A 17,885-nucleotide genomic window follows, 5' to 3' on the forward strand; every position below is an offset into this window, starting at 1 on the left:
AATAAGGCATGTTGCTCGGGACGACCATGCATTGAGAAGTTGTGTAAGGAAAACACAAAATATAGCGTGTTGATCGAAATGACCACGCAAAATAAGGCATGTTGCTCGGGACGACCATGCATTGAGAGGAAGTTGTGTAAGGAAAACACAAAAAAGCGTGTTGATCGGGAGGACCACGCAAAATAAGGCATGTTGTTCGAGATGACCACGAGTTTAGAGGAAGTTGTGTAAGGAAACACAAAAAAAAGCGTGTTGATCGGGATGACCACACAAAATTAGGCATGTTGCTCGGGACGACCATGCATTGAGAAGTTGTGTAAGGAAAACACAAAATAAAGCGTGTTGATCGAAATGACCACGCAAAATAAGGCATGTTGCTCGGGACGACCATGCATTGAGAGGAAGTTGTGTAAGGAAAACACAAAAAAGCGTGTTGATCGGGAGGACCACGCAAAATAAGGCATGTTGTTCGAGATGATCACGAGTTTAGAGGAAGTTGTGTAAGGAAACACAAAAAAAAAGCGTGTTGATCGAAATGACCACGCAAAATAAAGCATGTTGCTCGGGACGACCATGCATTTAGAGGAAGTTGTGTAAGGAAAACACCAAAAAAAAAACGCGTTGATCGGGATGACCACGCAAAATAAAGCATGTTGTTCGGGACGACCATGCTTAGAAGGGGTGTTATCAAAGCAAAAGACACAGTCGTTATGTTGTGGACGACCACGCAATAATAATAAAATATATTTTAAGCCAACCATCCTTTTAGAGTATGTTGTTTAACGAATGCACAGAACAATATTGGTGATCTCAAAATAATTAGAATGGTGTTTGACTGTTCTTGAAACGATTGTTTTCTGATGTTGACAAAAACGGAGAACATGATTTAGATGCATTTTGCCCTAAAAAAAAGTCAATATTTACGTCTGGTGATAGGCCATGAAAGATTATCTAGGATAACACTAAGAATGTGCTTTTTAGAGAAGTAGTAACGTTTGTTTTGTTTTTACTATATTATCGTTTTATTTTTACTTTGGAGCTCGATGGTGGTTGTACGCTCGTAGTCGTTACAGCAAACTGAATCCAGCTGAATATAAATAATGGGAAAGCTTTTTAACCGAAAGACAAAACCACGTGTTTCTTTCTTTTACCGAATGATAGAATTTTGTCTATGCATGAATGATAAATATCAGGAGTAACTGAAAACGATGGGTATGCTAGTTCATAAACTGTGTTTAAAAGTTGAAGATTCTGTTGTTGTTAGTTATCGCTGCGCTTATATTTGAAGGTCGCTACAGAGGACTTCACAGGATGCGACAAAAACACAGAGTACAGGTCTTGTGTCCACCGAAGTCTCAGCTGGGGTCTACTCAGAGATCTCTAAAGTCAGGTGGTCTCAGGCAGATAACCACTATTCTTGGAGTTTTCGTGAGCAGAGAATATAAAAATAATACTTATGTTAGTTGTTGCAATTCCTAGTTGACAAATTCGAGGAATAAAATTTCAACAAAGGAGTATCTACGAGGTTTTTTTTTAGAGAAGAGGGAGAATGTGGGGTATAAGTCATTCTGTAAAATGGACCAGTCTATAATGTGGGCCAGTCTAAACGGTTACTGGCTGGCTGTATTGACGCACATCCTCAATACGCTGACTTGCCTCAGTCAGTCAGCAATAGGTGTTCGGCGACGGAACTCGGTCCGCCACATACGCTGCATGTTGGGTGATTACTAGCGGTATTCCAGAGTTGCACACCAATATTATGTATCCGGTAGAAATCAAGACCAACATTTATTTATAATTATTGTTTTCTCGGGCCCCGTGCGTCGCAGCTAATATGTGAATAGTGCGCTGTGTTCATAAAAATCGTAAGAATGCAGCGCCACACTAAAAAACTGATTTCAAAATCGCGCGAGTTGAGGCGCGTCGCGAGTCTCACTGGCGCGATCCGGTTTGGTGGCGGTGCGACAATATGATCTATCAGCAATTTTACCGAAAATTCTGTAAACTTACAATATCACCGAATACGGTAAAATATTTAACAGAAGTTTCGGTGAACAACTCCATAGATTACCGAAGTCGGTAATCTGGCTCATCTGGTCAGTCTAAAACGTCAACATCATCATGTTTGATTTTGGTTTTCTCTTCCGCAATCCGGGACTACTTCTTGTTGAAGCACTAAATTTTAGTCTGACTTTTTCAAAATTTACTTCGTCATCGCGTTCATACAGGTGAGTAAAAGACAATTTGATAGCCAAAACCCATATTACATACAAAAATTGTGTTGCAGCTTAAATTGGCATTCGAATACTTGCTTTCCGAATTCCTGGAATTGTTGCTACGAGTGTTCCATCGAAATTTACCAACGACAAACAACTAAAATAACCGAATATAAGAAACTATCATCGAATAGACCATTTCCGTCAGACCTTACCCCCTATTGTTATATTTTTCTTCGAAAGACGATTATTTTTAATGATTATTGACGCTTTCAGATCTAATTTATATGCACTCCTGATTTTATTGTAAATTTTTGAAAATTCGAGAATTTACCACATTTTGAGTAGTGCGGCACAGTTGTTTCAACCCTGTGGGTAAACAAAGTGGAGATTTTCCCACAACTTTCAAAACCCCTGCGCTGAGTGTTTGTAGATATGACGAAATGTCAATGTCAAATCAAGCACACGAGACGACACGACAAAATGGAGAAATCTGAGGTCCGATGGGCAAGCTTCGTTGAAAATGAAGCCCATCCTTTACTATTGTACTTATAACAAAAACTTTTACCGGAAAACGACTGATAATAGACAGTTTTAAGCTTAGCAAGTGATGGAATTCTCCTTGGAAGCATTTCTGCAACGCTGCGGAACGTTTTCTACAAGAGGGGCATATTGGCCGGTTTGTTTTGAAACGTCAAGAATTGGACCGTTTGCAGATAACGTCTTGTACTCGCTTTAGAAGCTACCTGGCAAGAGAAAGTTGCATGCAAAGCATGATTAACTAAGTAAATAACACTTTGACACCAAAAACTGTATAAGTAATGGATTTGCCACTGCGATAGAGCAGTTTTTCCTTAGGGGGGCCTATACCTGTTTACCCTACCGTTTGATATCTGCTGCTTATGTCGTCAAGCTGTTCCGGAACCATATGACCAATGGATTATACATACTTCCCCATTTTACCACTCTCGTAGGTCTCCCCGAAAAATCTGCAAACGGTCCAATTCTTGACGTTTCAAAACAAACCGGCCAATATGCCCCTCTTGTAGAAAACGTTCCGCAGCGTTGCAGAAATGCTTCCAAGGAGAATTCCATCACTTGCTAAGCTTAAAACGGTCTATTATCAGTCGTTTTCCGGTAAAAGTTTTTGTTATAAGTACAATAGTAAAGGATGGGCTTCATTTACAACGAAGCTTGCCCATCGGACCTCAGATTTCTTCATTTTGTCGTGTCGTCTCGTGTGCTTGATTTGACATTGACATTTCGTCATATCTACAAACACTCAGCGCAGGGGTTTTGAAAGTTGTGGGAAAATCTCCACTTTGTTTACCCACAGGGTTGAAACAACTGTGCCGCACTACTCAAAATGTGGTAAATTCTCGAATTTTCAAAAATTTACAATAAAATCAGGAGTGCATATAAATTAGATCTGAAAGCGTCAATAATCATTAAAAATAATCGTCTTTCGAAGAAAAATATAAAAATAGGGGGTAAGGTCTGACGGAAATGGTCTATTCGAACCATCTACCTCATTTGGGTGAATGTGGCATCGCCAACAACGACGGTTCTCTGTTTTAAAAACCTACAGTTCCTCCCGGTTCTAGCGAGAAACCCGTTCCGATTGCTCCGAAAGCTGCATGAAAGAAAGCTGCCTGTTTTATCCAGATATTCAAAAGGATCTCATGTTGAATAATATGCTCAATAAAACTATTGTTATAAATGCAATCGTGTTTGTTAATCGCTTGACTTCTTCTTCTTCTTCTTTCTGGCGTTACGTCCCCACTGGGACAGAGCCTGCTTCTCAGCTTAGTGTTCTTATGAGCACTTCCACAGTTATTAACTGAGAGCTTACTATGCCAATGACCATTTTTGCATGTGTATATCGTATGGCAAGTACGAAGATACTCTATGCCCTGGGAAGTCGAGAAAATTTCCAATCCGAAAAGATCCTCGACCGGTGGGATTCGAACCCACGACCCTCAGCTTGGTCATGCTGAATAGCTGCGCGTTTACCGCTACGGCTATCTGGGCCCCATAATCGCTTGAATTATTGTTAAAAATCGAATAAAAAGAAAAATATGAGGTGGCCTAGATTTACAGCCTTTCGGTGATATATTACCGATCAGTTCGGTGATTTTGTCATCCTGCATACATTTCGGCTCTTCCTCACATCGTTTTTGGTACTTCGCGTTTTGGTACCCATAATGGTCGGTTTGCCCTAACTTGCTCCTGATTTTCGAATATACGACACATTAGCCTCTGTACGTGCCATAAATTCTTTTGTTCTCATGACTTTTACTGTGCGCTGTGTGTTGGTGCTGTCTCGCTCTCTCTCACGGGCATTTTGAAAACAGGGCGCACAGTAAAAGTCAAACGTTTTATTTATAGCATGCATAGGCTCATGCGCTACTAGTGCTAGTTTCTGCACGGAGAAATCAGATTACCCAAAAAATAAGTTCTTTTTACTCAAATTTGGGTAAACTGCATTTAGTTTTTACCCACGGTTTGGTTGTTTTGCCTCTCTCGCAACAGCAATGTTGTCAAAAACAGAGAGAAACGCACCGACCCAGCGTCGAAGTTCAATGGAATAAGCCAAATTTGGGTTCTTTCGAGTTTACCTAATGTTAAGTTGTTTTAATCCATCACGGAGACTTCTAAAGCTAACGCTGGGGAGATTTTTTTTGCACTGAGTTGTTTATTTTGCCACTGTCAAATGGAAACAACCTAATGATAGGTATATATCAGTTAACCAAAATTTGGGTTATCCCACGGAAGAGCCGAATTGCGTCAAAAGAAGTCAAAGTTGAGTTGATTTGCGGCTCCGTGTGGCAATTAAATATTTTGCGTTAAATCGTCGTATTTGATAACGCTTTTCCTCTTTTCAACATTTTTATTGAATGTTTTATGCATCAGTGAGGTATCATTGATGTCTCCTATGCAAAAAATCAAACGTTTTGTCAGTTCCAAAAGAATCAAAACAAAGACACTGGACGCCATGTTGAATCAATGTTGGGTGGCTAATTATGGGCTCATTTCACCCCCCTGATGTCGATGGCCTTCATAAGGGCCCATTCACAAATTTCATAACGCTGGAGGGGGTGGGTGGGTGTCCTAACGATGTTACGGTCCATACAAAAACTGAATAATATTCATACAAAAAGCGTTACAAGGGAGTGGGTGGGTGTCAAAAATGGCCAATTTCAGCGTTAAGCTAAGTATGCTGTTCCGCTCAAGAAAAGTAAAAATTTCTGCCCAAGAAATGTTCAAGAAATTTCCTACAGTGAGCTCCATTTGAATTGACATTTCTTTTCAGCTGCGTACTGCGATCAAAGAAAAATGCTTGCAAATTTCCCACGCATCGAGATAGGCGATTACTTTTCTATTGAAGTGCATACTTCGCTTTATGAAATAAATGAATGAGCCCTAATAGGCAGTAGAGAAAACTATCACTGCGCATCAGGGCTGGCATCTCCTCAGTGAAAACAGAAAAACACAAAGAGCGCGCACTTTGTGTTGATCATGAATTTGAGTGCAGTGCGACAGCTACACTTTCTCACTGGTTCTTCCCTCTTTGACGCCTCTTTGTGTTTCTGCTCTCGCTGCAATGCATCCTTCGACACAAAGTGTTGATGGAAAATGGTGAACACACACTCTTTGTGTGGCTCATTGAGTATCTACCGAATGCTTCTATAGGAGCTTCTATTGGAACATATGGGAGTATTGTTGGAACGGGACCGACGAGTAGGTAAAGGAAATCGATGTCTGATGTCATTTTGGAATCCAAGATGGCGACTTCCGGTTTGCAAAAATCCCTTCAAACCCATGCAATATGGGTATTTTTGGAACGGGACCGACGAGTAGATGCCGGAAATCGATGTCCGGTGTCGTTTTGGAATCAAAGATGGCGACTTCCGGTTTGTGAAAATCACTTCAAACCCATGCAATATGGGTTTTTTTTGGAACGGGGCCGACGAGTAGATGACGGAAATCGATGTCCGTTGTCGTTTTGGAATCCAAGATGGCGACTTCCGGTTTGTGAAAATCACTTTGAACCCATGCAATATGGGTATTTTTGGAACGGGACCGACGAGTAGATGACGGAAATCGATGTCTGGCACCAATTTGGAATCCAAGATGGCGACTTCCGGTTTGCAAAAATCCCTTCAAACCCATGCAATATGGGTATTTTTGGAACGGGGCCGACGAGTAGATGCCGGAAATCGATGTCCGGTGTCGTTTTGGAATCAAAGATGGCGACTTCCGGTTTGTGAAAATCACTTCAAACCCATGCAATATGGGTATTTTTGGAACGGGGCCGACGAAATCGATGTCCGGTGTCGTTTTGGAATCAAAGATGGCGACTTCCGGTTTGTGAAAATCACTTCAAACCCATGCAATATGGGTATTTTTGGAACGGGACCGACGAGTAGATGACGGAAATCGATGTCCGTTGTCGTTTTGGAATCCAAGATGGCGACTTCCGGTTTGTGAAAATCACTTTAAACCCATGCAATATGGGTATTTTTGGAACGGGACCGACGAGTAGATGACCGAAATCGATGTCTGGCACCAATTTGGAATCCAAGATGGCGACTTCCGGTTTGCAAAAATCCCTTCAAACCCACGCAATATGGGTATTTTTGGAACGGGACCGACGAGTAGATGCCGGAAATCGATGTCCGTTGTCGTTTTGGAATCCAAGATGGCGACTTCCGGTTTGTGAAAATCACTTTAAACCCATGCAATATGGGTATTTTTGGAACGGGACCGACGAGTAGATGACCGAAATCGATGTCTGGCACCAATTTGGAATCCAAGATGGCGACTTCCGGTTTGCAAAAATCCCTTCAAACCCACGCAATATGGGTATTTTTGGAACGGGACCGACGAGTAGATGCCGGAAATCGATGTCCGTTGTCGTTTTGGAATCCAAGATGGCGACTTCCGGTTTGTGAAAATCACTTTAAACCCATGCAATATGGGTATTTTTGGAACGGGACCGACGAGTAGATGACCGAAATCGATGTCTGGCACCAATTTGGAATCCAAGATGGCGACTTCCGGTTTGCAAAAATCCCTTCAAACCCACGCAATATGGGTATTTTTGGAACGGGACCGACGAGTAGATGACCAAAATCGATGTCTGGCACCAATTTGGAATCCAAGATGGCGACTTCCGGTTTGTGAAAAGCGCTTCAAACCCATGCAATATGGGTATTTTTGGAACGGGACCGACGAGTAGATGACGGAAATCGATGTCCGTTGTCGTTTTGGAATCCAAGATGGCGACTTCCGGTTTGTGAAAATCACTTTAAACCCATGCAATATGGGTATTTTTGGAACGGGACCGACTAGTAGATGACCGAAATCGATGTCTGGCACCAATTTGGAATCCAAGATGGCGACTTCCGGTTTGCAAAAATCCCTTCAAACCCACGCAATATGGGTATTTTTGGAACGGGACCGACGAGTAGATGACCAAAATCGATGTCTGGCACCAATTTGGAATCCAAGATGGCGACTTCCGGTTTGCAAAAATCCCTTCAAACCCACGCAATATGGGTATTTTTGGAACGGGACCGACGAGTAGATGACGGAAATCGATGTCCGTTGTCGTTTTGGAATCCAAGATGGCGACTTCCGTCATCAATTTCCGTCATCTACTCGTCGGCCCCGTTCCAAAAATACCCATATTGCATGGGTTCAAAGTGATTTTCACAAACCGGAAGTCGCCATCTTGGATTCCAAAACGACAACGGACATCGATTTCCGGCATCTACTCGTCGGCCCCGTTCCAAAAATACCCATATTGCATGGGTTTGAAGTGATTTTCACAAACCGGAAGTCGCCATCTTGGATTCCAAAACGGCGTCAGACATCGATTTCCGTCATCTACTTATCGGCCCCGTTCCAAAAATACCCATATCGCATGGGTTCAAAGTAATTTTCACAAACCGGAAGTCGCCATCTTGGATTCCAAAACGACAACGGACATCGATTTCCGTCATCTACTCGTCGGCCCCGTTCCAAAAATACCCATATTGCATGGGTTTGAAGCGCTTTTCACAAACCGGAAGTCGCCATCTTGGATTCCAAAACGACAACGGACATCGATTTCCGTCATCTACTCGTCGGCCCCGTTCCAAAAATACCCATATTGCATGGGTTTGAAGCGCTTTTCACAAACCGGAAGTCGCCATCTTGGATTCCAAAACGACAACGGACATCGATTTCCGTCATCTACTCGTCGGCCCCGTTCCAAAAATACCCATATTGCATGGGCTTGAAGCGCTTTTCACAAACCGGAAGTCGCCATCTTGGATTCCAAAACGACAACGGACATCGATTTCCGTCATCTACTCGTCGGCCCCGTTCCAAAAATACCCATATTGCATGGGTTTGAAGCGCTTTTCACAAACCGGAAGTCGCCATCTTGGATTCCAAAACGACAACGGACATCGATTTCCGTCATCTACTCGTCGGCCCCGTTCCAAAAATACCCATATTGCATGGGTTTGAAGCGCTTTTCACAAACCGGAAGTCGCCATCTTGGATTCCAAAACGACAACGGACATCGATTTCCGGCATCTACTCGTCGGCCCCGTTCCAAAAATACCCATATTGCATGGGTTCAAAGTGATTTTCACAAACCGGAAGTCGCCATCTTGGATTCCAAAACGGCGTCAGACATCGATTTCCGTCATCTACTCGTCGGCCCCGTTCCAAAAATACCCATATTGCATGGGCTTGAAGCGCTTTTCACAAACCGGAAGTCGCCATCTTGGATTCCAAAACGACAACGGACATCGATTTCCGTCATCTACTCGTCGGCCCCGTTCCAAAAATACCCATATTGCATGGGTTTGAAGCGCTTATCACAAACCGGAAGTCGCCATCTTGGATTCCAAAACGACAACGGACATCGATTTCCGTCATCTACTCGTCGGCCCCGTTCCAAAAATACCCATATTGCATGGGTTTGAAGCGCTTTTCACAAACCGGAAGTCGCCATCTTGAATTCCAAAACAACTACGGACATCGATATCCGACATCTATTCGTTGGTCTCGTTTTAAAAATACCCATGTTATAAGGCAAAAAGAGCCAAATTGTGTACACTTTGAGCATGTTTTGCCAACACACTCCGTCAGCATAACTCTTTGCGTAATCGCTTACACTCTCTTTCCGACTGCGTGCCCTCATTGTGTTCGTGTTGTTACACTTTGCGCGCGTCTGTCTCCTCTTTGTGCAGTGGCTTAATTCTGCTCTTTGCGCGCATTGTGCGAGTTGATGCCAGCCCTGCTGCGCATATGATACTGATCACGAGATATATAGATCCCCAAGTTCCACAATGGACCAATGCACCAATCCCTCGTTGTGAGGTGCCGTGTTATTTGTGTGACCATGAATCAGTGAATTCGGCACCGCTCAAACGTCAAATTAGTGAACTTGTGAGGATTGTTAGTTTTATTTCTTTTCCATTGTGAATATTTCTGCTATCTTATCTGCGCGTTACCGCCACCATAGGTTAAGAATTTAATAGAGACCCGATAACACAAAAACATCGATTTTTGAGATAATCGTACTTTGAGTAGAAATCTTTCATCGTTTGTGTCTTTGAACAGACCTAACGTTTCACCGATGCGACGCTCGATGATGACTTTCCGGTTAATCGATTCTACTGTCAAACTCATCAGTTTTGTTTCGTTGCCCGTCTCGTTTGTGTCGTGAAACAGCAGAAATTTACAGCAATCGTTCGGCGTTCGGCAAACAATTTTATCATTTTCCATTAAAATTCGTCGAATTATCCAGCAAAAGTTTGCAAAATGATGACGGACATTGCCCGCAATCCGGAAGCGCCCGGCTTCAGCTTCGAAAACTGCCGCAGGTTTGTATTATTATACTGGCCTGTGTTTGATTTTGTCAAGTCACCCCTAACCTATGCCGAATCTTGCTTCCGTAGGAACGCCCAACTAGTGAAACAAGGATTCGTTGCGCCGAAGATGATCAAAACCGGAACGACCATCGTCGGGATCATCTACAAGGATGGTGTGATTTTGGGCGCAGATACTAGGGCCACGGAAGGTCCAATTGTGGCCGATAAGAACTGCGAGAAGATTCACTACTTGGCGAAGAATATGTACTGTTGTGGTGCCGGAACGGCCGCAGATACGGAAATGACCACACAGATGATTGCTTCCAATTTGGAGCTGCACCGATTGAACACGGGCCGTACGGTTCCCGTTGTGGCGGCGAACACCATGCTCAAGCAGTTCCTGTTCCGCTATCAGGGATATGTTAGCGCTGCCCTGGTTCTGGGAGGTGTCGATAATACCGGATCGTACATTTATTGCATCTATCCGCACGGATCGACGGATAAGCTTCCGTACGCGACAATGGGTTCAGGAAGCTTGGCTGCCATGTCGGTGTTTGAATCGCGCTGGAAGCCTGATATGGAGGAGGAAGAAGGCAAGAAACTGGTCCGTGATGCGATTGCTGCGGGAGTTTTCAACGATTTGGGTTCCGGGTCGAATATCGATCTGTGCGTGATCAAGAAGGACGGAGCCCAGTATCTGAGGACATTCGAGGAAGCGAACAAAAAGGGTACCCGTACGCTGAACTACGACTTCCAGCCCGGAACGACCGGGGTGCTACAGAGCAAGAGTTTCAAGATCGACATAACGGAGGAGTGTGTGCGTACGCTTATTCCGGTGGGAGGCGTCGAGAGTATGGATACGGCTTAGGAAACGGGATGTTCGATTTTTATTACAAGAAATAATGGGATTGAGGTCTGATTCAGTTCTGTCAATAAACATAATGCCCTTTGGTTAAGTATTGCGAACAGATGGTTTGGCTATTTTGAAGAACAACCTAATCTCTTTGGGAAGAGCATGACCGAAGAATTCTCGCGAAACTTATGATCTCGCACTAAAAGCCACTTTGTTGGGGAACCGAGAGTGCAGCTGGTTGTTTTTAGGCAATTGAATGGACCGAAATTAAAGCTATCACCATTGGGAGATTGAACAGCATCTTCTCTTCATCATACCATTGCCGGATCCTATTCTGGGCACTTTTGATTCACTTCGGCAGTGGGATTTTTTGACAGCTGCAGAACAAATATTCGGCCACAATGGACTATTGCACGGTGACGTCATCAAAAATTTGCTATCTTTCCCTTCTTCGGGAAATCTGAAAACAACAGTTGGGTTTATTCTACGACTGGCGTGAGGTGACAATTGTCGGTGTCGTATAGCGAGGTGACAATTCTCGACTCGAGTGAAGTGACTCTCCATTTGATTTACACGGCGTCTGCACCTTAAGGCCGCACAGGACGTCATCATAATTACCCTATCCATTTCAAGAAGCAAATCCCAAGAACCACTCCATATATCGATGCGAAAAATGTATCACTATCAGGGATTGAATCCTGAGAAAATTGAGAGTATCTCTCACGTATCGCTCTCTGTAACTATCATAACATGCTGCACATTATGAGAGACTGTTTATCGTATACTACTACAACTTTGATCAGATTGGGGGGATAGTAGTGCATGATAAAACCCCTCTAAACATGCTCCAAGCCTGGGGGACACTATTGCTATTGGAAGTTCGAGGATTGTTTATCGTGCCTGTAAAGAAAAACACCTATCCCCAACGGTAAACAAGCGAGAAAAATTGATTTTATCATCGCTCTCTCTTTGGGGCTCTCGCTCGCTGCTTCCATTTATCAGACTTGTTACACCTTGCGATACAATGACGATCGTGGACCGTAACAGATGGGATGTTTTTCTTTGCTTACTTTGATCGTGCTTCATACTCAAATGAGAGCGAATTCTGCAATGCCTGATTCTATATATGTAGTGCACAACCCAATAAATTTTCAGCTTTATCGGTTCACTAAAACTCGAGATTTGCTTCCACAAAGTTTTGATGATGATTGTTAGAGTGAGACAAAAGATAGAGAAAATAACATGGTCTCCCGTGTCACCTTAAGTCAATTTATTTCCTCAGTAACAACGAGCTGCACACCTAGTTACCCATGGCCTTTAGGGCAAGATCATAAATTAAGCGAGAATTTGTGTAAATTTCTATTATTTTGCGTTAAGGTGAAGATGCACCGAAGCCAACCCTCAAATTTTAAAGAGCACAAATCTGGAGAACTAAACAGCCGTTCAAGCTGAAAACTTAATGTGATCAATCGATTAAGTTTTCAGGTCAAACCGCTGTCTGGTTCTGTAGATTTGTGCTCTTGAAAATTTGAGGGTTGGTTTCGGTGCATCTTCACCTTGAGTGATCTCATGATTTATTTCGATCATAAGAGTGAAGTTATTCTTTTGCGGAAGCCACGAAATCATGGTTGAGGATGCGAACAGTGCACATTTGTTTGGGTGCGGTCTGTTATCTGTCAATAAACATAAATACACTCACAACATTATTTGAAGAAATACTAGGTCATTCAAAACTATATTGAGGTTTATAATATAAATATTTATTCTTAAGATAGGATCATTTTCCAATGCTTAACTGCTATTTTTCAACGATTGAAAAACCATATTGTTTCTAAAATTGAATAATCTCAAACATTATCAGTTACAATCAGTTGAACCCATATCAAACTAACCAAAGGTATGTCGGTATGGTTAGTTAGATATTTCATTTTCATTTTGCAGCGTTTTGTGGGGCAATAAGAGCGCAAGTCGATCCAAAGCCGATGATAGGAGGGTTAATGGCTGAATAGTCTATGCTGACCACGCAGACGCCATGGAAGGGGGAAAATTGGATTGGGTTAGGTGTTAGTTGAATGGGATGGACTTGACACAATAATGCTAATAATGCCGCAAATTGTAATGAATCGGTAGATTAAATAATTTTATTAATTATTCTAGACCAAAGTAATTCAATATTGAGATAATATTTTGAAAATAAAATAAATATTTAAGGGAAAACAAATTCTGCATTTCGTGTATTGAAGTTTTGTTAACGCTTCAGTCGTCGCGCTGTTGCATTTTGTACAACACTGGTGAAAAAACCTCGCTTTTCGATCACAACAGCAGCGTGGTGGTTCTGACGGTGGTCAACCACGCGACGACTGGAAGGTTAAACGTCGTTGCTGTACAAAGATTTTGTTTTGCCATGTCATTAGTATTATATTTCCAATTTAAGTATTGTCTGTCGAATTAAATCTTCATTCTGATTTATCGTTAGGGACTACACCCCTCCCTGTCATCCTAATGCCTTAAATAAAGTCAAGTAAACTACCTGTATAACTAAGTGTGTATCCTGAAACATTAGTCCACAGACAAAATTAGTCATTGTTTTTGTATGGCGCTCAGTTGGAGCTGACTGTCAGATTTAATTGACTGTTTAACGATAAACTTGCAACGATCGACGCGCCACCATATTTCATATAACGGAGGTTATTAGAACTAACTTGGAGGTGATGATTTTGAGGTTATTTGGCAATTTGGAGGTTAAAATCCCCTCCAAACACTAGCGATTTTGCGGTGGGATGTTGACGTTTGATCACGAATTGTCAAGCTTGAACCCTCGGTCTGGCTTTTGCCAAATTCCCTCTCTACCATGACCAATACTTAGACGAAATAATCATATCCCCTTGCTTCTTAGAAAAAACAAGTATGAAAATCAAAAAACCGAATTTAGTACTAACCATTTACAGTCGACTCTCAACTTCTCGATTATCTATATCTCGATATATCTCCCTATGTCGATGGTTTCTTCGGTCCCTTCATTCTGCATACATTTTCTCTCTCCATATCTAGGTATCTCCATATCTCGATGCTTTCCTGTTGATTGTTTGTTCTCAATTTTCTCTCTATATGTCGATCTGACCATTATCGATGGTTACTAGACCAAATTGTTGGGTTTAAAAACAAATAAGGAACGCGAGATGACGTCTGATTGTTTATTATTTTCTTGGTAACGGAGAGGTTTTCAATCTAGTATTCATTAAAAATTTGTTCTTTGTCTCGATCTCTCCCTATCTCGATGATCCCTTCGATATCGAGATGTGGAGAGGCGACTGTAATTCCACTAGAGTGGTATAGTACTGGGAGGGAGAAACCAATACAAAATTTCTCTACATCACAGTGAGCCGAGATTTTGTTGTCACGAACTGTCACTGTGAGCCCGGATCTTAAACAATGGACAAACATGCAGAGGGATGGCATCATAGTTTTTCAATATGGTATTTGACAGGTCTTGTTGTGCCTTCTTATCGGGAGCATAAATTTGTACTCCAGTTGAAATTCTCACGCACACTCATGTATTTGTTGAATGTTTACCTTCCGTATGAGTGAAAATGGTACAAAATGCGCCAAACAAGACAAAAACTGCGCAAAGCTGGTATGTGAGAATGTGCATTGAAAGTCTTCGGTTTACTTATCAGTGATTTAATCCGCGTTCGCAATGGCATTTAGCCAGGTCCGTCACACTCGGGCTCATTTTGGGTACCACTTCTAGTACTGCATTTCGTCCCTCGATAGTACAAAAGGTACCCAAGTTTGACAGATCGCAGTACACTTTTCACGGCATTCTAGATTACCTTATGAGCCATAAAATTTTGGGCAACTGCAAGGGACATGGTGGTCTTTAATTTGTCTTTGATTTAGCCATCTATCCCGCGCATCTATATTGGTTGGAAACTTGCGATGCGAAATGTTTTCATCGTGATAATTGTTCTTCTGATTATGGGAATCGACACCGAAAGAAGAAAACAACACTTCATTGTGTTTTTTATGATAAAATATATGAAACTTACTTTTATTCTAACCGCGAACTACGCTATGGAAATAATAACGAACAATATGCGTAGATTTTGTGTGCCTAGGTTCATTTTCCCACATTCACATCAGCTGCATTGCTTATAGCGTAATAGTATTGGTGAGCGCTGCTTGCGTTCGATAAGAGGCAACAAAATATGGCCATCATATCGGCCCCCTGCAAACATGATAAAAGCGCGTAATAAGCCTAAGCATATTTTTTGCATTTTATCAAAAGTAGCAAAAATTGAATTAGAATCAATGCATGCACGTCACGCAAGAAACGTCACGAGAGCACCGTTAATTCTTATTTAATGTAACGTATTGGAATGAGGCTTTTTTTACTGTTTTCATTAAAACTGAAAACTGTGCCCCATTTTCAATGTTTGTCCAGAAAGATCGAAGGCAAACAACAATTAAAAACTAGCGATTTTCACTAAGCCTGCCTTGATTGTCGTTGGTAAACTGGAGTTATCTTGCAATTTGGAAAACAATTGTATCCAATTTCGTGTGTAGTATCGGTGCCTCCCTCCCAGGCATAGTACTAAATTCGGTTTTTCGTCTACTTATAGGTATTCTACTAAGCAGCTCGAAGATTTATTATCAGATGAAAATCAGCCAACCCAGAATTTATTTGAAATAGTTGGCACTGTCTATTCGAAATGAATGAAAAAAAAAAGTTATTTAAGTGTCCTTATAGTCATTCTAATGCGATTACTCGTGCCTTTTACTTCTTAAATGTCAATGTTAAGTTGTTGTTTAAGTTTTATTTTATTCAATTTTATTGATGTACTAGGGGGTCAGGGGCCAAGTCTCTAGCATTAATTTGAGAACTCATACCGTCCATAATACACCGGGGGATTTGGAGTTTGGGAAGTAGGCAATGCAACATTTTTGACCAAAAGGCTCTTTAAGTTTTGCTTTTACTCTAAACTTCCCCTACACGTATAAATGATGCAAGGTCGAAAGAACATGAATCAGTCATACATATATCGGTAGTGAAGTGTTTTGCCTAAGGATATAGGAAAGGAGGTATGTTGTGCGATGTTTTGTAAAAAGCTCTGTGGAACAAGTTTGATTTCTCAGTTTCTGAGAAACTCCATGGCAATGATCACTGTACGCCATTTGCGGCATTCAGGACATCTCAACAAAACTTATGATAAACAACATAAATGTGCTTATTCTGCGCGGCGTGTGAGTCGAGACGACTCACTTTGACCGCGAGTGACGTGAGGCGACTAATGTTAATCAAATGGGAGCGACAATTGTCACCTAATTCGACTCGTGTCACCTCACGCGCCGTGCACAATAGGCACGAAAATAAAACCAAAAAAGTGAAAATGTTTACGATGTAATGTTTCAATATAGGAATTTAGTTTTATTGCATGTTAGATGTTCTTGGGGATGGTACACAAATTATGTCACGCTAAATTTCAACTTTTTCGACTTTTTGGGGGGATCGCCTAAATTCTTCAGCGGTTCTTGATTGTTGCTGATAAACATGGATCCCCATGCGTTTAAGTGCGAAGCTTTCCTAATGCTCTTGGTGTGCTTTGCACTTTCCCAATTGGGAGTCAACTTTGGTCGGTGATCCGATCGATGGATAAGGAGGAAAATCATTACTCTTACTTGAATCGTGTTTTAAATTGTTTTATCGCGGTGAAAAGATTTGTAGAAAAATAAAAGTACGTCGGCATTCATGTGTTATCATAAGCATGAAACGAGCTCACCAGTTGTTAATCCATCCTAGATTGAACATTCGCATTCACATAACGCAAACCGATTGATCTTGATTCCGTCGCTCGCTCTAGAAGAGCATGCAATTGAATCATAAGACCACACACTACTATTGAGTCAATAAATAATTGTAATTGTAATTGTAATTGCTCAATCCACACCCTGGCAGACAATTATCCGCCAATCTAGACACGGGCTGGGTGAGGACCTACCAAGCCTCCCCCGTTAACATGTCCTATACCGTTTAGCACACCGGGTTCTTCCACAAGCAGGCGCCGGAATTAAAGCGGTCCCACAAGTTTCAGATACATTAAATAGATATAGTCCCTCTGCCACTAAACCGAATAGCGCCCTCCACCTCATCACCAGCACTGCCCATCCCGCACACCAAACAAAATGTCGGAAGTGGCGTGCCGTGTAGCACATCAGATGTTCTACAGAGCACACCACCTCCGACACCATGCTCAACGTACAGCAAAGACAGCGCTAATAAAAGCGGAATGCGCCATTCGATTCAGTACCAGAGGGACTATAAATGTAACGAAGAGGAAATGAAAAGATAGTAGAAATGGTTTGGCTGTTGGATTGCTGGAACGAGAAGAAAGAAATAAAGTTATTACGTTAAAACGTGATTTTTATAGTTGAATAAATGTATCGATAGTTTCTCATCTGTTACTTTTCCGTATCGTAGTTCCGTCGATTCTATCCACCTCGAGTTTTGTCGACTCCGCTCGGGCAATGAGGACCGTGATGAAATGAAAAATATAAAAATATAAAAATATGAGCATTAGTGTTTATCTATTATTTAATGTGGTTCTCATTTGCTTTCAAATACCTAAGTAACATGTGAACTCTGCCTCTATTAGAAAATTCTAATAAATCATAATTTATTCTCCTCCACTTTCCCTAACACAAAGTATTCCTATTTAATAAGACAAGTGCAAAAGCACAAATAAAAGTGTGAGACCGCATCGAATCATGTTGATGCCCTCAGAGCACTCATTCTTCGATTTGCGAAATATGAGTCCGCTGAAAACACCGACCCGACTCGACGCAATCGCGCACCTCTACCGGCACCTCCGCACATGTAAAAACTTCTGCGATAATCCTGTGGTGTGAAAGAAATGCGCAATATTATTTTGATTTCAATCCTAA

At 41.8% G+C, this 17,885-nt stretch overlaps 1 protein-coding gene across 1 annotated transcript; it reads left to right on the top strand.

Annotated features, from left to right (window-relative positions):
- The first annotated feature begins 9,896 nt into the window (after nt 1–9,896).
- LOC5578121 (proteasome subunit beta type-7) lies at nt 9,897–11,056 on the top strand. Its single transcript, XM_001656769.2, has 2 exons — nt 9,897–10,102; nt 10,178–11,056. The coding sequence occupies exons 1-2, from the start codon at nt 10,041–10,043 to the stop codon at nt 10,956–10,958; spliced, it is 843 nt and encodes a 280-aa protein (XP_001656819.1). The 5' UTR covers nt 9,897–10,040; the 3' UTR covers nt 10,959–11,056.
- The last annotated feature ends 6,829 nt before the right edge of the window (nt 11,057–17,885 follow it).

This window comes from Aedes aegypti, chromosome 3 (genome assembly GCF_002204515.2).
Source record: "Aedes aegypti strain LVP_AGWG chromosome 3, AaegL5.0 Primary Assembly, whole genome shotgun sequence".
NCBI lineage: Eukaryota > Metazoa > Arthropoda > Insecta > Diptera > Culicidae > Aedes > Aedes aegypti.

Coding starts and splice junctions, on each gene's coding strand:
- LOC5578121 (XM_001656769.2), top strand. CDS start 10,041: ATGATGACGGACATTGCCCGCAATCCGGAAGCGCCCGGCTTCAGCTTC. Junction 10,103..10,177: donor AGCTTCGAAAACTGCCGCAG/GTTTGTATTATT, acceptor TTGCTTCCGTAG/GAACGCCCAACTAGTGAAAC.